We start from the raw sequence: 18,795 nt of genomic DNA, 5'->3' as shown, positions 1-18,795 counted from the left end.
ACACAAAATGATGGAGTAACTCGGCAGGTCAGGCAGCATCTCCAGAGAAAAGGAATAAAGGTGACGTTTCGGGTTGAGACACTTCTTCAGACTGAGAGTTAGGAGAGAGGAAAATTGGAGGATATGTGTAGGTTCAGAAAAAAAACCCTTTATCTTCTGATTACTATGGGCTACTGATTAGATTGATTTGTATGGATCTCAGAAGTTATGGGGAGTAGGCATGAGAATGGGGTTCGGAGGGAGAGATAGATTAACCATGATTGAATGGCGGAGTAGACTTGAAGGGCCGAATGGCCTAATTCTGCTCCTATCACTTATGAACATGAACTTCTGTACCTTTTCAAATCTCTAGTTTCCCTCTCCCCTGACTCTCAGTCTGAAGAAGGGTTTCGACCCGAAACGTCACCTATTACTTTTCTCCTGACCCGCTGATGTTACTCCAACATTTTGTGCCTATCTTCATTGGTTCAGTTTAATTTATTGTCACGTGTACTGAGGTACAGTGAAAAGCCTCTGTTGCGTGCTGATCAGTCAGCAGAAAGACAACCGAGCCATCCACGGACGTTTAGTTAACATTTAGTTAGTTTTGTTTAGTCTGTCATAGTCATAAAGTCATAGAGTGATGCAGCATAGAATCAAGCCCCTCGGCCCAATTTGCATACACCGGCCAACATGTCCCAGCTACACTAGTCCCACCTGCCTGCGTTTGGCCTATATCCAAAGTCAAAGGTCAAAGTCAAATTTATTTGTCACATGCACCAACGAAGGTGCAGTGAAATGAATTTGCCAGCAGCCATAAATTTAAAAAAAAGAACACACAATACACAATAGAATTTAACAAACATCCACCTCAGCATTCCTCCCTGTGGTGGAAGGCAACAAAGTTCAGCCAGTCCTCCTCCTTTGTTCATCCGTGGTCGAACCCTCTGTAGTCGCCGCTAGGGACGGCCGGATGTACAGGCCCTCTCGTCGGGATGATCCAAACTCCGATGTTGGGATGGTCAAACACACTCCGCGGCTTGGAGCGCCCAAATCATCACTTACCTACCGGAGACCATGGCTTCAGGATGTTATAGGCTGCAGGCCGGCAGTCGGGGCACTTCTCAGGCGATCCCCAGCAAGGGATCACTTCAACCCATGTTAAATGTGAATGTATTACAAGCTAAGAGCAATCTAGACTGAAGAAAGGTCCAAACCCAAAATGTCACCTATCAATGTTCTACAGAGACACTGCCTGACTCAATGAGTTACTCTGGCACTTTGGGTCTTTTTGTGTAAACCAGCATCTGCAGTTCCTAGTTTCGACATTCAATCTACGTTCCTTGATATATTGAATACAAACCCAATATTTTCTTTGGATTCCATAATGGAATATTTGTTCCTGCTTTGGCAATGCACCAAGACAGAGCCATAAAATAAGACGGTGATGGTTCCCAGGCCTCTCAGATGTACCTTTCATCTCTTAGCTACATGAATATGTTATTTGACTGAAATTAGTGTATAGTCCCGATCTTCCAACCTACCTCATTGTTGTCACTGGACATTTTCTCCTGAATTATTATAATACAATTGCCTTCATCAGTCAGCCATATGGAACGGGCTGCCAGAGGAGGCAGTTGAGGCAGTGACTATCCCAACGTTTAAGGAACATTTAGACGGGTTCCCGGAGGTTGCAGGTGGTTGCCGGAGGTTGCAGGTGGTTGCCGGAGGTTGCAGGTGGTTGCCGGAGGTTGCAGGTAGTGGAAGCAGGTAGGGAGACTGACAAAAACCTCCGGGAACCGCACAGAAACCTTGGGTGGGGGACGCGAAGTCTCCAGAGGTTTCCATTCAGGTTTCCTAAGTGGGACAGGGGCATTACTCCAGCACTTTGTGTCTATCTTCTGTGCAAACCAGCATCTGCAGTTCCGCCTATGTATCTAAGTGCTTATGTATAGTGACACTTGTACTGAACTATATACAAATTTCATTGTGTTTTCACTGTTTCACTGTTATCTGTGTGACAGATAAAGTACCGTACCAACCAAGTCAAGTCAAGTCAAGTCAAGTTTATTTGTCACATACACATACGAGATGTGCAGTGAAATGAAAGTGGCAATGCTCGCGGACTTTTGTGCAAAAGACAAACAACAAAACAACCAAACAAACTATAAACACAATCATAACACACATATTCTTTTACATAATAAATAATGGAAGGAAAAACGTTCAGTAGAGTTAGTCCCTGGTGAGATAGGCGTTTACAGTCCGAATTGCCTCTGGGAAGAAACTCCTTCTCAACCTCTCCGTTCTCACCGCATGGCAACGGAGGCGTTTGCCTGACCGTAGCAGCTGGAACAGTCCGTTGCAGGGGTGGAAGGGGTCTCCCATGATTTTGTTTGCTCTGGAGTTGCACCTCCTGTTATATAGTTCCTGCAGGGGGGTGAGTGAATTTCCCATAGTGCGTTCGGCCGAACGCACTACTCTCTGCAGAGCCTTCTTGTCCTTGGCAGAGCAATTCCCAAACCAGATGGTAATGTTCCCGGACAAGATGCTTTCCACCGCCGCTGCGTAGAAGCACTGGAGGATCCTCGGAGACACTCTGAATTTCCTCAATTGCCTGAGGTGGTAAAGGCGCTGCCTTGCCTTACTCATGAGTGCTGAGGCGTGTGATGCCCATGTCATATCCTCAGAGATGTGGACTCCCAGATATTTAAAACAGTTAAATATCATACACGTATTGAGGTAAATAAGGCAATCGATAATAAGTCAGGAGGTAACCGTCGGTGATTTTATTTGCAATTTTTATGCGTCAAATACTCAGCTATTTGCAGTCATTCTAATAATTTTAAATGTCAGACAAAAGTAAAAATAGAAACAAAATGAGTTATTTCGATTGCTCTGATTTTAAATTACTGCCTCTTCAATACCTAAAAGACAAGTTCCAACAGGTTCAACTGCAGGGCTTAGAGCCTGAAGCCTTTGAAATTCATCTGCTTTGACGTGGGTCTGTGCTTGATTAGTGGAGGGCAGTTGTGGGAGACGTTATCTCCGAGATGTATTTGTCACATGGGACAAGTGAGGTCCCTCCACATTGATCCCTTTACTGTTATCAACTTTCACAGGAGGAGCCGTACGTGATGTTTAAAAAGTCGGATAAACCCCTCTACGGCAACAGCCGGTTTGAAGGATTCTGCATTGACCTCCTCAAGGAATTGTCCAATATCCTCGGATTCACCTACGAGGTCCGGCTGGTGGAAGACGGGAGGTACGGAGTTCAGGATGAAAAAGGACAGTGGAATGGAATGGTCAGGGAACTGATGGATCATGTAAGTAACTCACGCTTGGAATGATTACAAACGCAATGAAAGGAATGCAATGAAAACAAATAAAAGGCAGCGTTTATACTGCAACTGGAAGCTAGGCACAAAATGCTGGAGTAACCCTCCCCTCCCACAACCCCCACGACCAGTTGGGAGAAAGATCTCGATCCAAAAATGGTACCTATCCCACGATAGATAGACACAAAAATCTGGGGTAACTCAGCGGGTCTGGCAGCATCCCCAGAGCAAATTAATAGGTGATGTTTCGGGTCGAGACCTTTCCTCCGATTGAGAGTCAGGGGAGAGGGAGACTAAATAGATAGATTCTTGATCAGTACAGGTGCCAGAGGTTATGGGGAGAAGGCAGGAGAATGGGGTTAGGAGGGAAGGATAGATCAGCCATGATTGAATGGTGGAGTAGACTTGATGGGTCGAATGGTCCTAATCCTTATGACCTTATTACTAGAAGTATGGAAAGTTACAGAAAAAATCCCTTTACCTAGGGCGGCACAGTGGAGCGGCAGTAGAGTCGCCGAATTACAGCGCTTTCAGCGCCAGAGACGCAGGTCCGTCCCGGCTACGGGCGCTGCCTGTACGGAGTTTGTACTTTCTCCCCGTGACCGCGTGGGTTTTCTCCGAGATAGACAATAGACAATAAACGACAGGCAATAGGTGCAGGAGAAGGCCATTCGGCCCTTCGAGCCAGCACCGCCATTCAATGTGATCATGGCTGATCATCTACAATCAGTACCCCGTTCCTGCCTTCTCCCCATATTCCCTGACTCCGCTATCGTTAAGACCCCTATCTAGCTCTCTCTTGAGAGTGTCCAGAGAACTGCCCTCTGAGGCAGAGAATTCCACAGACTCACAACTCTCTGTTCTAAATGGCTCACCACTTATTCTTAAACTGTGGCCCCTGGTTCTGGACTCCCCCAACATCAGGATTCCTGCCTCTAGCGTGTCCTAACCCTTAATATTACATACATTAAATTTCATGCTTGAAGTGTATTATTGTTTTTAATGGCAACCTAAGGAGACTATGTTGGCATGGTAACCGACTTGGATGATACTCCAGAGCATTTTTATTTTTAATTGTTATCTGTAACAATCAGACAGTTGGGATAACAGTGTGAGTTATTGCCCTGTCTTTGGCATCGACTGTCCTTAGCCTTCAAGATGTCCATCTGTATTTCCTTACAAGGAAATGTCCTCTTTTTTCACACAGAGAGTGGTGAATCTCTGGAACTCTCTGCCACAGAGGGTAGTTGAGGCCAGTTCATTGGCTATATTTAAGAGGGAGTTAGATGTGGCCCTCGTGGCCAAGGGGATCAGGGGGTATGGAGAGAAGGCAGGTACAGGATACTGAGTTGGATGATCAGCCATGATCATATTGAATGGCGGTGCAGGCTCGAAGAGCCAAATGGCCTACTCCTGCACCTAATTTCTATGTTTCTATGAGTCTGTTCGGCCCATCAATTCTACACCAGCTCACTCAGCAATCCCATTCTCCCACTAATCTTCCCCACACATCCTCGAGGCCTACCGAATCACGAGGGGAATAGATTGGGTACACACACCAAGAGTCTCTTGCCCGGAGTAGGGGGATTGGGAACCAGAGGACATAGGTTTAAGGTGAGGGGAAGATTTATTAGTATAATAATAGATTTAATATGGGGTAACTTTGGTGGTGGGTGTATGGAACGAGCTGCCAAAGGAAGTAATTGACACAGGTACTGCAGACTTTTACACCAAAAGTAGATCCAAGATGCTGGAGTAACTCAGCGGGTCATGCAGCTTCTCTGGAGAAAATAATTAGTTGACGTTTTGGCCTGACTTAGTCCGTGCCGACCAGCGATCCCCGCACACTAACACTATCCTACACACACTAGGGTCAATTTTACATTTGTACCAAGTCAGTAGTCAATGCCTACTATGTTCTGTGTGCTGAAGCAAAGCAAGAATTTCATTGTCCTATCAGGGACACATGACAATAAACTCACTTGAACTTGAACTTGAGCTTGAAGTTGAATTAGCCTGCACATCTGTACGTCTTTGAAATGTGGGAGGAAACCGGTGATCCCGGGGAAAACCGACGCAGGTCACGGGGAGAACGTGCAAACTTCGTACAGACACGCAGACCAATAGTCAGGATTGAACCTGCGCATCTGGCACCGTAAAGCAGCAACTCTACCGCTGCTCCAACCTGCCGCCCTTTTATCTTGTTGCCTCTTGGCCCGCTCGTTGAGCCCGTGGCCGACAAACACGTGGCGTAGCGGTAGAGTTGCTGCCTTACCGTGCTTGCAGCGACCGATAGCCGGGCGTCTATTTTTGTAAACCTGAATCTGCAGTTGCCTGTGTCTCTGTGTTTATGACAACTGGTGTTTATGGCTGGATGTCAGTCACCAGTTTAGTTTGTTGTCACGTGTACCGAGGTACAGTGAAAAGCTTTTGTTGCGTGCTAACCAGCCAGCGGAAATAAATACATGATTACAATCGAGCTATTCGCAGTGTACCTAATCTGAGGAAAGACATCCTTGCCATAGAGGGAGTACAGAGAAGATTCACCAGACTGATTCCTGGGATGGCAGGATTTCCATGTGAAGAAAGACTGGATAGACTCGGCTTGTACTCGCTAGAATATAGAAGATTGAGGGGGAATCTTATAGAAACTTACAACATTCTTAAGGGGTTGGGCAGGCTAGATGCAGGAAGATTGTTCCCGATGTTGGGGAAGTCCAGAACAGGGGGTCACAGTTTAAGGGGAAGTCCCGACCGAGATGAGAAAAACATTTTTTTACACAGAGAGTGGTGAATCTGTGGAATTCTCTGCCACAGAGGGTAGTTGAGGCCAGTTCATTGGCTATATTTAAGAGGGAGTAAGATGAGGCCCTTGTGGCTAAAGGGATCAGGGGGTATGGAGAGAAGGCAGGTACGGGATACTGAGTTGGATGATCAGCCATGATAATATTGAATGGCGGTGCAGGCTCGAAGGGCCGAATGGCCTACTCCTGCACCTAATTTCTATGTTTCTATGTTTCTATCAAGTGTGCCGGCAAGTTGTCGAAAAAAATCGCGAGGGTGGTGCAGGCCCTTTAGGGCACTGGTTCAGCGCCAGTAGCGAGATCGACAATGGTCTGATTCTAGGGAGGACGACAGAGTTGCGCTCCGCTTTCCCTTTGCTCCTTTGGTGCTTCCTTAGCAATCTCGTCGATTCGTTCGAGTACAGATCGTTGGAGGACTGTGCCGTCCAGAAACTCGTTAGATTCGTTCAACCGCTCGTAAAATATCAACAAGTACACTCAGCTCTCACATTCATTCCCACTTCATTCTTTGCTTAATCCTCCAGCATGCACACAGATTCAACATTTTGTGGCACAAGAGAAAGAGACAGCGAGGCTAATCGTTATTTAACACCAGCTCCCAGTCATGCTCTGGAACTCATTGTCTGCAGAGATAGTGGCAACAGATTCCAACATTGCATCCAAAAGGGAACTGTGCAGACGTTTCATTTGCCGAGCTTTGAAGAGAGAGCAGGATAATGGGTTTGTTTTGCCAGAAGTTTGCTTTGATTAAGTGGGATGAATGGAGTCATTCTATGCAATCACTGCAACAGTTTCACAAGGATTTATTCACAGTGAAAATTGAAATCCTGATTTTAAGTTAATTGCCATGTAATATTTGATGGGGCGTCTGATCAGCACATGGACTCATAGTGCACCTGGGACAATTCAGGTTATGTATTTTGAAATTTGATAGATAAAGCATACATCAAAACATTTGGACTTCTATTTTAGATTTTGGAGAAACAGCGTGGAAACAGGCCCTTCGGCCCACTGAGTTCGTGCCGACCAGCGATCACCATGCACACTATTACTATAATACACATTAGGGACAAATTACAATTTACAGAAACCAGTTAACCTACAAACCAGAGGTAATCAAAAAAGCTGGAGAAACTCAGCGGGTGCAGCAGCATCTATGGAGCGAAGGAAATAGGCAACATTTCGGGCCGAAACCTAGTCTAAAGAAGGGTTTTGGCCCGAAACGTTGCCTATTTCCTTCGCTCCATAGATGCTGCTGCACCCGCTGAGTTTCTCCAGCTTTTTTGTGCACCTCTGATTTTCCAGCATCTGCAGTTCCTTCTTAAACACAACCTACAAACCAACATGTCTTTGGAGTGTGGGAGGAAACTGGAGCACCTGGAGAAAACACAGGGAGAATGTACAAACTCCGGACAGGCAGGATCAGAATCAAACCCGAGTCACTGGCGTTGTAAGGCAGCACCTCAACCACTAAAACAAACTAATCAGTTTTGATGAGGCTGAAGACCTGAATCGTCACCTACCCATCTTGTGCAGGGATGCTGCCTGACCCGCTGTGTTGCTCCAACATTTTGTGTCTATCTTTGATCAGTTTAGTTCCTCAGCACCTTGCACAATACATCGCAATATCAGCTTGCATTGTACAGCACGTTCCATTCACAAAATGATGCCTCCGAATAGCTTGAACGGGTAAATACTAAGATGAACACAGAGCATATGCACCTTAACAATAAGTGTCTGAAGAAGGGTTTCGGCCCGAAACGTTGCCTATTTCCTTTGCTCCATAGATGCTGCTGCACCCGCTGATTTTCTCCAGCAATTTTGTGTACCTTCGATTTTCCAGCATCTGCATATATATGGTTATATGCAGTTCCTTCTTGTGCACCTTAACTACCATGTTGTGAGACTGTAATGTAGCCAGCTGCATTACCAATGCATAAGCATTCGTTTCAGCGACACTTATTTATAAGTTCATTTCTGAAATGGGATTTTCAATGAGGCTCTGATTTTGTGCCGAGAAAGATTCATATTTCCTGATTTCGACGACCTTTGCGTCTGATCGCACGGGTTTCAATAACATTGAAATGCGCAACATTTATCTTTCCTTAAAAGGCCTGCCGTGCTCTTTACAAAGATTTATTTCCTCGGAATGATTGAGGAAACATCATTCACACATTGGATAGAGAGAGAGCCATGGGTCAAGAGTGTTTTATCGTCATGTGTCCCAGATAGAACAATGACATTCTTCCTTGCAGCAGCACAACAGAATATGTAAACATAGTACACTGTAAACAATATAATATATGAGAAAAGAAGTTCAGTGTGTGTGTGTATACTGTATACACATACTCACATGTACATATATATCCACACATATCTGTGTACATATATATATATATGTATATATATGTATTTATGAGTATATTTGTGAGAATATTTATTTTTAGAAATAGTTGCTGGAAGGAACCAGATGCTGGTTTAAACCAAAGATGGACATAAAATGGTGTAGTAACTCAGCGGGACAGGCAGCATCTCTGGAGAGAAGAAATGGGTGATGTTTTGGGCCGAGGCCCTTCTTCAACTGAAGAGATGCTGCTCTATCTATCTATCTATCTATCTATCTATCTATCTATCTATCTATCTATCTATCTATCTATCTATCTATCTATCTATCTATCTATCTATCTATCTATCTATCTATCTATCTATCTATCTATCTATCTATCCTTGCAAAGGTTCCCATACCCCTTAAACTTTTCCACATGTTGTCACGTTACAACCACAAACGTAAATGTATTTTATTGGGATTTTATGTGATAGACCAACACAAAGTGGTGCATAATTGTGAAGTGGAAGGAAAATGATACATGGTTTTCAAATTTTTTAACAAATAAAAAACTGAAAAGTGTGGCGTGCAAAAGTATTCAGCCCCGCTGAGTCAATGCTTTGTAGAATCGCCTTTCGCTGCAATTACAGCTGCAAGTCTTTTGGGGTATAGGACAATAAACAGAGAATAAGAGAGGGTGGGTTTCTTAAATGTGTATATTTTAATGCTAGGAGCATTGTAACAAAGGTGGATGAGAGCCTGGATTGACACCTGGAAATGATGTTGTGGCGATCAGTGAAACATGGTTGCAGGAGGGCTGTGATTGGAAACCAAATATTCCAGGATTTTGTTGCTTCAGGTGTGATAGAATTGGAGGGGCAAGAGGTGGAGGTGTTGCATTGCTTATCAGGGAAGATATTACAGCAGTGCTTTGGCAGGATAGATTAGAGGGCTCGTCTAGGGAGGCTATTTGGGTAGAACTGAGAAATGGGAAAGGGGTAGCAACACTTATAGACCGCCAACTGGGGAGCGAGAATTGGAAGAGGAAATATGTAAGGAGATTGCAGATATTAGTAGTAAGCACAAGGTAGTGGTTGTGGGAGATTTCAATTTTCCACACATGTACTGGGAAACACATTCTGTAAATGGGCTGGATGGGTTGGAGTTTGTAAAATGTGTGCAGGATAGTTTTTTGCAGCAATACATAGAAGTACCTACTAGAGAAGGGGTGGTGCTGGACCTCCTGTTAGGAAATGAGATGGGACAGGTGGCGGAGGTATGCGTTGGGAAACAGTTCGGGTCCGGTGATCACAATACCATTAGTTTAAATATAATTATGGAGAGGGTCAGAACTGGGCCTAGGGTGGAGATTTTTGATTGGAGAAAGGCTAACTTTGAAGAGATGCGAAAGGATTTAAAAGGAGTAAATTGGGACAGTTTGTTTTATGGGAAAGGTGTGGAAGAGAAATGGAGGACATTTAAAGGTGACATTTTAAGAGTACAGAATCTTTATGTCCCTGTTCGGTTGAAAGGAAATAGTAAAAATTGGAAAGAGCCATGGTTTTCAAGGGAAATTGGATACTTGGTTCAGAAAAAGAGAGAGATCGACAATAATTATAGGCAGCATGGAGTAAATGAGGTGCTTGAGGAGTATAAAGAATGTAAAAAGAATCTTAAGAAAGAAATTAGAAAAGCTAAAAGAAGATATGAGGTTGCTTTGGCAAGTAAGGTGAAAGTAAATCCAAAGGGTTTCTACAGCTATATTAATAGCAAAAGGGTAACAAGGGATAAAATTGGTCCATTAGAGAGTCAGAGTGGACAGCTATCTGCAGAGCCAAAAGAGGTGGGGGAGATATTGAACAATTTATTTTCTTCGGTATTCACCAAGGAGAAGGATATTGAATTATGTGAGGTAAGGGAAACAAGTAGAGTAGCTATGGATACTATGAGGTTCAAAGAAGAGGAAGTACTGAAACTTTTGAGAAATATAAAAGTGGATAAGTCTCCAGGTCCGCACAGGATATTCCCTAGGACATTGAGCGAAGTTAGCGTAGAAATGGCAGGGGCTATGACAGAAATATTTCAAATGTCATTAGAAACAGGAATAGTAACGGAGGATTGGGGTACTGCGCATGTTGTTCCATTGTTTAAAAAGGGGTCTAAGAGTAAACCTGGCAATTATAGACCTGTTAGTTTGACGTCAGTGGTGGGCAAATTAATGGAAAGAATACTTAGAGATAATATATATAAGCATCTGGATAAACATGGTCTGATTATGAACAGTTAACATGGATTTGTGCCTGGAAGGTTATGTTTGACTAATCTTCTTGAATTTTTTGAAGAGGTTACTTGGGAAATTGGTGAGGGTAAAGCAGTGGATGTTGTATATATGGACTTCAGTAAGGCCTTTGACAAGTTTCCTCACGGAAGGTTGGTTAAGAAGGTTCAATGGTTGGGTATTAATGGTGGAGTAGCAAGATGGATTCAACAGTGGCTGAATGGGAGATGCCAGAGTGTAATGGTGGATGGTTATTTGTCAGTTTGGAGGCCAGTGACTAGTGGGGTGCCACAGGGATCTGTGTTTGGTCCACTGTTGTTTGTCATGTACATCAATGAATGGATGATGGTGTGGTAAATTGGATTAGTAAGTATGCAGATGATACTAAGATAGTTGGGGTTGTGGATAATGAAGTAGATTTTCAAAGTCTACAGAGAGATTTATGCCAGTTGGAAGAGTGGGCTGAAAGATGGCAGATGGAGTTTAATGCTGATAAGTGTGAGGTGCTACAAATTGGCAGGACAAATCAAAATAGGACGTGCATGGTAAATGGTAGGGAATTGAAGAATGCAGGTGAACAGAGGGATCTGGGAATAACTGTGCACTGTTCCCTGAAAGTGGAATCTCATGTAGATAGGGTGGTAAATAAAGCTTTTAGTGTGCTGGCCTTTATAAATCAGAGCATTGAGTATAGAAGTTGGGATGTAATGTTAAAATTGTACAAGGCATTGGTGAGGCCAATTCTGGAGTATGGTGTACAATTTTGGTCGCCTAATTATAGGAAGGATGTCAACAAAATAGAGAGAGTACAGAGGAGATTTATTAGAATGTTGCCTGGGTTTCAGCAACTAAGTTACAGAGAAGGTTGAACAAGTTAGGGCTTTATTCTTTGGAGCGCAGAAGGTTAAGGGGGGACTTGATAGAGGTCTTTAAAATGATGAGAGGGATAGACAGAGTTGACGTGGATAAGCTTTTCCCCCTGAGAGGAGGGAAGATGCAAACAAGCGGACATGACTTGAGAATTAAGGGACTGAAGTTTAGGGGTAACATGAGGGGGAACTTCTTTACTCAGAGAGTGGTGGCTGTGTGGAATGAGCTTCCAGTGAAGGTAGTGGAGGCAGGTTCGTTTTTATCATTTAAAAATAAATTGGATAGTTATATGGACGGGAAAGGAATGGAGGGTTATGGTCTGAGCGCAGGTATATGGGACTAGGGGAGAATACGTGTTCGGCACGGACTAGAAGGGTGGAGATGGCCTGTTTCCGTGCTGTAATTGTTATATGGTTATATTATATGGTATGTCTCTACCAGCTTTGCACATCTAGAGACGGAAGTTTTTGCCCATTCTTCTTTGCAAAATAGCTCAAGCTCAGTCAGATTGGATGGAGAGCGTCTGTGAACAGCAATTTTCAAGTCATGCCAGAGATTCTCAATTGGATTTAGATCTGGACTTTGACTGGGCCATTCTAACACATGAATATGCTTTGATCTAAAGGTGTTGCATTGCTTATCAGGGAAGATATTACAGCAGTGCTTTGGCAGGATAGATTAGAGGGCTCGTCTAGGGAGGCTATTTGGGTGGAACTGAGAAATGGGAAAGGGGTAGCAACACTTATAGGGGTGTATTATAGCCAAATGGGGAGCGAGAATTGGAAGAGCAAATATGTAAGGATCTATCTATCTATCTATCTATCTATCTATCTATCTATCTATCTATCTATCTATCTATCTATCTATCTATCTATCTATCTATATCAGGGATGCCAACTCTCACGCTTTGAGCGTGAGACTCACGCCCTCAAGCAAACTCTCACGCCCTCACGCTCATCAGCCATTTCTCACGCTCTGTGGTGAGAAATTTTGTGATGAACGAAAATTTAAAAACTCGGATAAATTGCATGGTCCGCGGGTGTTGGGGAGCCGGGGCTGCGGGAGGGATGGAAGCAGAACCAGGGACGGGAACAGATGCGGACAGGGAGCGGGGCTGGCGAGTGTTTGCCGGGCTGGCGAGTCGCTCACTGCAGCTCCGGCCATGGAGCAGCCTCAGTGCAAGAGTCCCGGGCCGTCGGAGGCGTCGAAGCATCGCGCCGCTGCCGTGGGAGTCTGTGTACCAAATTCGTCCAGGTGACCGGCATGGATCAGGCTGCGGCTCGGTGCATCCTGGAGGACAACCAGTGGGTGCTGGAAGTAAGTACCAAGCACTGGGTAGAAACAGTGGAAGATAGTGGACTTCAAATGGGGGTGGTTGGTGAAAGCATCCTGCTTGCCTGCTAGATTTTCACTTACTGTAACTGCAGGAAAAATGTTCCCGATGTTGGGGGCGTTCAGAACCATGGGTCACAGTTTAAGAATAAAGGGGGGGGGGGGGCAGTTAGGACTGAAATGAGAACAAACTTTCTTCACGCAGAGAGTTGTGAATCTGTGGAATTCTCTGCCACAGAAGGCAGTGCAGGCCAATTCACTGGATGTTTTCAAGAGAGAGTTACATTTAGTTCTTGGGGCTAACGACTTCAAGGGATATGGGGAAAAAACAGGAAAGGTACTGATTTTAGATGAATAGCCATGATCATATTGAATGGCAGTGCTGGTTCGAAGGGCCGATGGCCTAGTCCTGCAACTATTTTCTATGTTTCTATGCTTGAGTACATGGCAATAAAACTCGATCACTTGATTTTGAAGCATTCATGCATGGTGGAGGTATAATATAGTTATAGAGAGATACAGTGTGAAAACAGGCCCTTCGGTGCAACTTGCCCACAACCGCCAACATGTCCCAGCTACGCTACCTGCTTAAAAATACTTCATACAAAAAACATTGAAATCATACTTCTACAGTGCACTAAAACATGATTTTAATACATCAAATTTCAAAAGTTTCCTACCCTTGGAGGGGGGACCCCCTTCTTCCACACCCTCTCCCCACTCGGTTGCTCCACTCCCTCACCAGGTACCCCCAAGGCCAGTGATCAATGATCGCACAGCCTCCCCCCTTTCAAAAACGCTCCAATCCAATTTAAAGCATATATATTGCATTCAAGTGTAAGTTAAAAGACTCGCTGCAGATTGCACCATATTGCACAATTTCAAGCTGAAAAATGCAAATGTTTCGTACCAATGAGAGACGGACACCCCTCCTCCACCCCCCCCCCCCCCCCCCCGCCGTCCCCATGCTCCCTCGGGCTTGGTCTCGGGCTTGGTCTTTCGGATTTTCTCACTCCCCACTCTCACCCAATGTTGGCAGCCCTGATATATACATATACACATATATACATATATACATATACACATATACATATATACATATATATATATATATATAGCAGCATCTCTTCGGTTATATATATATATATATATACATGCACACATACGTACATTTACAATAGACAATAAACAAACAGACAATAATAGCGCAATAATACCAATAATATCTATGTACTTCAGAGCTTATTCGAGGTTGAAGTGTGGAATGGCCTGATGGCTGTTGGGAAGAAGCTGTTCCTGAACCTGGACATTGCACTTTTCAGGCTCCTGCGCTTTCTCTCCCGGAATGGCAGGGATGAAATGAGTGTGTGGTCTCCGATGATGCTGGCTGCTTGCTGTTCAGCTGGGGGTTTCTGAAGCTCTCTCTAATCGTGGATTGCTTTTAATCGACCTAAATAATTCCACTTCTTTCAAACTGCAGTGGTTTTAAGTAGTCAAATAGAAGCCAGGTATTAAGGGTGTGTTCAAGTGTGATAAATCAACAGCAGTTTTTTTACATTGGAAATTGGATTGCTGATTTAGCTGAGCCCTGTGTTGATGTCATTGTAGCCAGTCGAGACGTAGGTGCAGCCAATCTTTTTTTTTTAACTCAAAGTTGAATTGTATTGCGAATTTTAATTCTGGGCTGAGAAATTCTGTGACTTTAAAATCCAGCTGCCTAACGAGATAAGGGTCAAAATGCTGTAATTACTCTGGGTATTAGCTTTGCTACAGCTATCAAATTGCATTCATTTTTATTTCACACACAGGCACACGTGGGGATGTTTTAAAAGCTTTTCATATCAAAAGTGTTTAATTTACTAATTGCACAGGGAAACTATTAAGTTGTTCGGCATATTTTTAAAGTCAGTTTCACAAATTTAAATCATATTATTCACAGATATTAAAACCGCACCTGCTGATCAACCCATTTCTCGTTGAATTACTAAAATTGAGCGCTCTTAGCATAACACTTATTTTTTTTTTCGTTTAGTTTAGTTTAGAGATACAGCGCGGAAACAGGCCCTTTGGCCCACCGAGTCCGTGCCGACCAGCCATCCCCGCACATTAACACCACCCTATACACACCAGGGGCAATTTTACATTTATACCAAGCCAGTTAGCCTACAAACCTGTACGTCTTTGGAGCGTGGGAGGAAACTGAAGATCTCGGAGAAAAACCCATGCGAGTCACGGAGAGAACATACAAACTCCATACCGACAGCACCCGTAATTGGGATATCTGGCGCTGTAGGCACCTGAAGGAGAATCTCTTCCTCCGCGCCTCTGTGCGGCACTGATTTGGAAAGAGAATGGAACTATTATCCTCTATTAAGCTGCCAGTTTGTGGAGGATTGTGCATTTGTGATTATGGGTGAATGATATATAGGGAAACTTGACCTCGGACACCCAGAGCCACAAAGCTCACAAGGCTCAGGAATAGCTACTTCCCCTCTGCTTCTGAACAGTGCTTCCATAGGTTAAGGCACTGTAATACGTTCATGGGTATCAGGAACAGAATTAGGTCATTCGGCCCATCATGTCTACTCCGCCATTCAATCATGGCTGATCTATCTTTGCCTCTCAACTCCATTCTCCTGCCTTTTCCCCGTAGCCCTGACACCCGTACTAATCAAGAAATCGTTAATCTGTGCATTAAAAATATCCAGTGACTTGGCCTCCACAGCCCTCTGTGGCAATGTATTCCACCGATTCACCACTCTCTGGCTAGACCGAAGGGTCTGTTCCTATGCTGTACTGTTCCATGTTCTACAAATGTGGATACACATAGCAATCTATCTATATATATATTACTAAAACTCTCATCTTGACCACTTCCTGTTGTAATTAAATTTGCACAAAAACGATCCCACATAGCGCTACAATTTTTCGCCACCTTACTCACAATTCTCCTCTGCTGCAAGTCAAATGAGTTTTGTTCCGATCGGTGAAATAGTACAAAAGGTATGAAGGTTTGCAAGATTCCCCCCCCCACCCTCCCCCCCCCCCCCCCACACCCCCCCCCCCCCCCCCCCCCCCACACCCCCCCCCCCCACCCCCCCACCCCCCCCCCCCCCCTCCCCCCCACCCCCCCCCCCACCCCCCCCCCCCCCCCCCCCCCCCCCCACCACCCCCCCCCCCCCAGTCCATGCACTCCCCCGTAGTCAGGATCAAACCTGGGTATCTGGAGCTGTAATGCAGTAGGGCTGCCGCTGTGCCACCGTGACGCAAACATTGCTGTGTTCAGCGTGATGCTGCTATCTCCATGCCTGCAGAGAGATTGGTACAAAGCTCAGTCCGTTTAAATTCCTTTGTCATCCCAAACATCTGTCAGTTTGACGATCGTGCAATTACAAAAACGTGCTGTAAACAAGGAATACACCAGATAAACGACAGGCTTGCTGGGTGTTTTATAGAAGCGATAAAAGGCTTGAACAACTCTTGTGTCTGTGATTCTGTCTGAAGGTTTAATTTGGCTGTAGGATTGAGATCTCCGTCCCGGCCATTACTTTGTACACTGCAGAAGCAATCATGAATGACTTCCCGCAAGTCCTCTCACTACTTAGTCTAATTTAGTTTTGTTTAGTTTGGAGATACAGCGCAGAAACAGGCCCTTCGGCCCAACGAGTTCGTGCCGACCAGCGATCCCCGCACACAAACACTATCCTACACACACTAGGGACAATTTGCATTTTTACCAAGCCAATTAACCTACAAACATGTTCGTCTTTGGAGTGTGGGAGGAAACCGGAGCACCCGGAGAAAACCCACGCAGGTCACGGGGAGAACGAACAAACTCTGTACAGGCAGCACCTGTTGTCAGGATCGAACCCGGGTCTCGGGCTCAGTAATGCCTCTGTCCCACTTAGGAAACCTCGGGAGACTTTGCGCCCCACCCAAGTTTCCGTGCGGTTCTCGGAGGTTGCAGGTGGTTGCCGGAGGTTGCAGGTAGTGGAAGCAGGTAGGGAGACTGACAAAAACTGACCCGGAACCGCACGGAAACCTTCGGTGGGGCGCAAAGTCTCCAGAGGTTTCCGTTCAGGTTTCCTAATTGGGACAGGGGCATAAAGGCAGCAACCCTACCGCTGCTGAAGCAAGAAACGCACGGGAAATCCTGTGCTTGAGGAGAAATCTCTTTAGTCAGAGGGTGTTAAATCTGTGGAATTCATCGCCACAGAGATGGCTGCGGAGGCCAAGCCAATGGATGATTTTCAGATGGAAATTGACAGATTCTTGATCAGTACGGTTGTCAGGGGTTGAGGGGAGAAGGCAGGAGAATAGGGTTGAGAGGGAAAGGTAGATCGGCCATGGTTGAATGGCGGAGTAGACTTGATGGTCCGAATGGCCTAGTTCTTCTCTTATAACTTATGACCCATATCCCGCTATTCTTTGTATTTCCACGTGCCTGTGTAAAAACCTTTTAAACGCCACTATCATATCTGCCCCCTCCACCAGCAGCCTCGACAATGCGTTCCAGTGCCCCATCACTCTCTGTGTAAAGACCTTGCTCCGCAAGTCTCCATTAAACCTTCCCCCTCGCATCTTATAGCTTTGCCCTCAAGTGTTGGACATTTCCACCCTGGGTAAAAAAGGTTCAGACTGTCCACCCTTTCTATGCGTCTCATAGTTTTACGTGATTCGATCAAGTCTCCCCTCAACCTCCGACGTTCCAGAGGAAATAATCCGTGACCATCCAAGCCCTCCCCGTGGCTGAAGCCCTCTTATTCGGGAAGCATTCTGGAAAATCTAAGACGGACCGGAGTAACTCAGCAAGTCACGCAGCATCCCCGGAGTAGCGAGCCACCTCTGCACCCTTCCCTGGTCTGAAGAAGGGTCCCGACCCGGAACGGCACCTAACCATCTTCTCTAGGGCCGCTGCCTACCCTGCCTACACCTATCAATCTTCCCTCAGATAGCCACAAAATGCTGGGACGGGCAGCATCTCTGGATAGAAGGGATGGGTGATGTTTCGCATCGAGACCCTTCTTCAGGCCGAGTGGGAAACGGGAGATACGGAAGGGTAAGGTGTGAAAATGAGACATCAAGGGGTATGAAGCTCAGGGAAAATATAGAATGGATCATTGTCAGCGAGGGGAAGGTGACAACGAGGCATATAAAGGAAATTTTAATCAGGAGGACACAGTCAAACTAGTCGGAGAACTAGGGTGGGGGAAGGGATGAAGAGGGAGAGAAAGCTGGTTAGAGAATATTGACTTCTTGAATATTGGTTATTGAATATGGAACATTGATTATCCAGTGTCAACCAGCATCTGCAGTTCCTTCCGACACATGTTCTCCAGGGATGCTGCCAGACCTGCCGAGTTACTCCAGCAGTTTAAGAAACATAGAAACATAGAAAATAGGTGCAGGAGTAGGCCATTCGGGCCTTCGAGCCTGCACCGCCATTCGATATGATCATGGCTGATCATCCAACTCAGTATCCCATCCCTGCCTTCTCTCCATATCCCCTGATCCCTTTAGCCACAAGGGCCACATCTAACTCCCTCGTAAATATAGCCAATGAACTGGCCTCAACTACCTTCTGTGGCAGAGAATTCCACAGATTCACCACTCTCTGTAAAAAATGATTTTCTCATCTCGGTCCTAAAAGATTTCCCCTTTATCCTTAAACTGTGACCCCTTATTCTCTGGACTTCCCCAACATCGGGAACAATCTTCCTGCATCTAGCCTGTCCAACCCGCTTAAGAATTTTGTAAGTTTCTATAAGATCCCCCCTCAATCTTCTAAATTCTAGCGAGTACAAGCCGAGTCTATCCAGTCTTTCTTCATATGAAAGTCCTGACATCCCAGGAATCAGTCTGGTGAAC

General features: G+C 45.1%; 1 protein-coding gene across 2 annotated transcripts in view; it reads left to right on the top strand.

Annotated features, from left to right (window-relative positions):
• LOC129696915 (glutamate receptor ionotropic, kainate 2) overlaps positions 1–18,795 on the top strand; it is a 589,849-nt gene that overhangs the window by 453,261 nt on the left and 117,793 nt on the right. For both annotated transcript variants that reach the window (XM_055635016.1, XM_055635015.1), the window contains exon 10: positions 3,102–3,305. In XM_055635016.1, the coding sequence (XP_055490991.1) occupies positions 3,102–3,305 (204 nt within the window). The remainder of the gene's footprint in view (positions 1–3,101; positions 3,306–18,795) is intronic.

The sequence above is a fragment of the Leucoraja erinacea genome, chromosome 5 (genome assembly GCF_028641065.1).
Source record: "Leucoraja erinacea ecotype New England chromosome 5, Leri_hhj_1, whole genome shotgun sequence".
Lineage (NCBI taxonomy): Eukaryota > Metazoa > Chordata > Chondrichthyes > Rajiformes > Rajidae > Leucoraja > Leucoraja erinaceus.
Note: the sequence above shows the minus strand (reverse complement) of the source record. Positions and strands in the feature narration are given on the sequence as shown.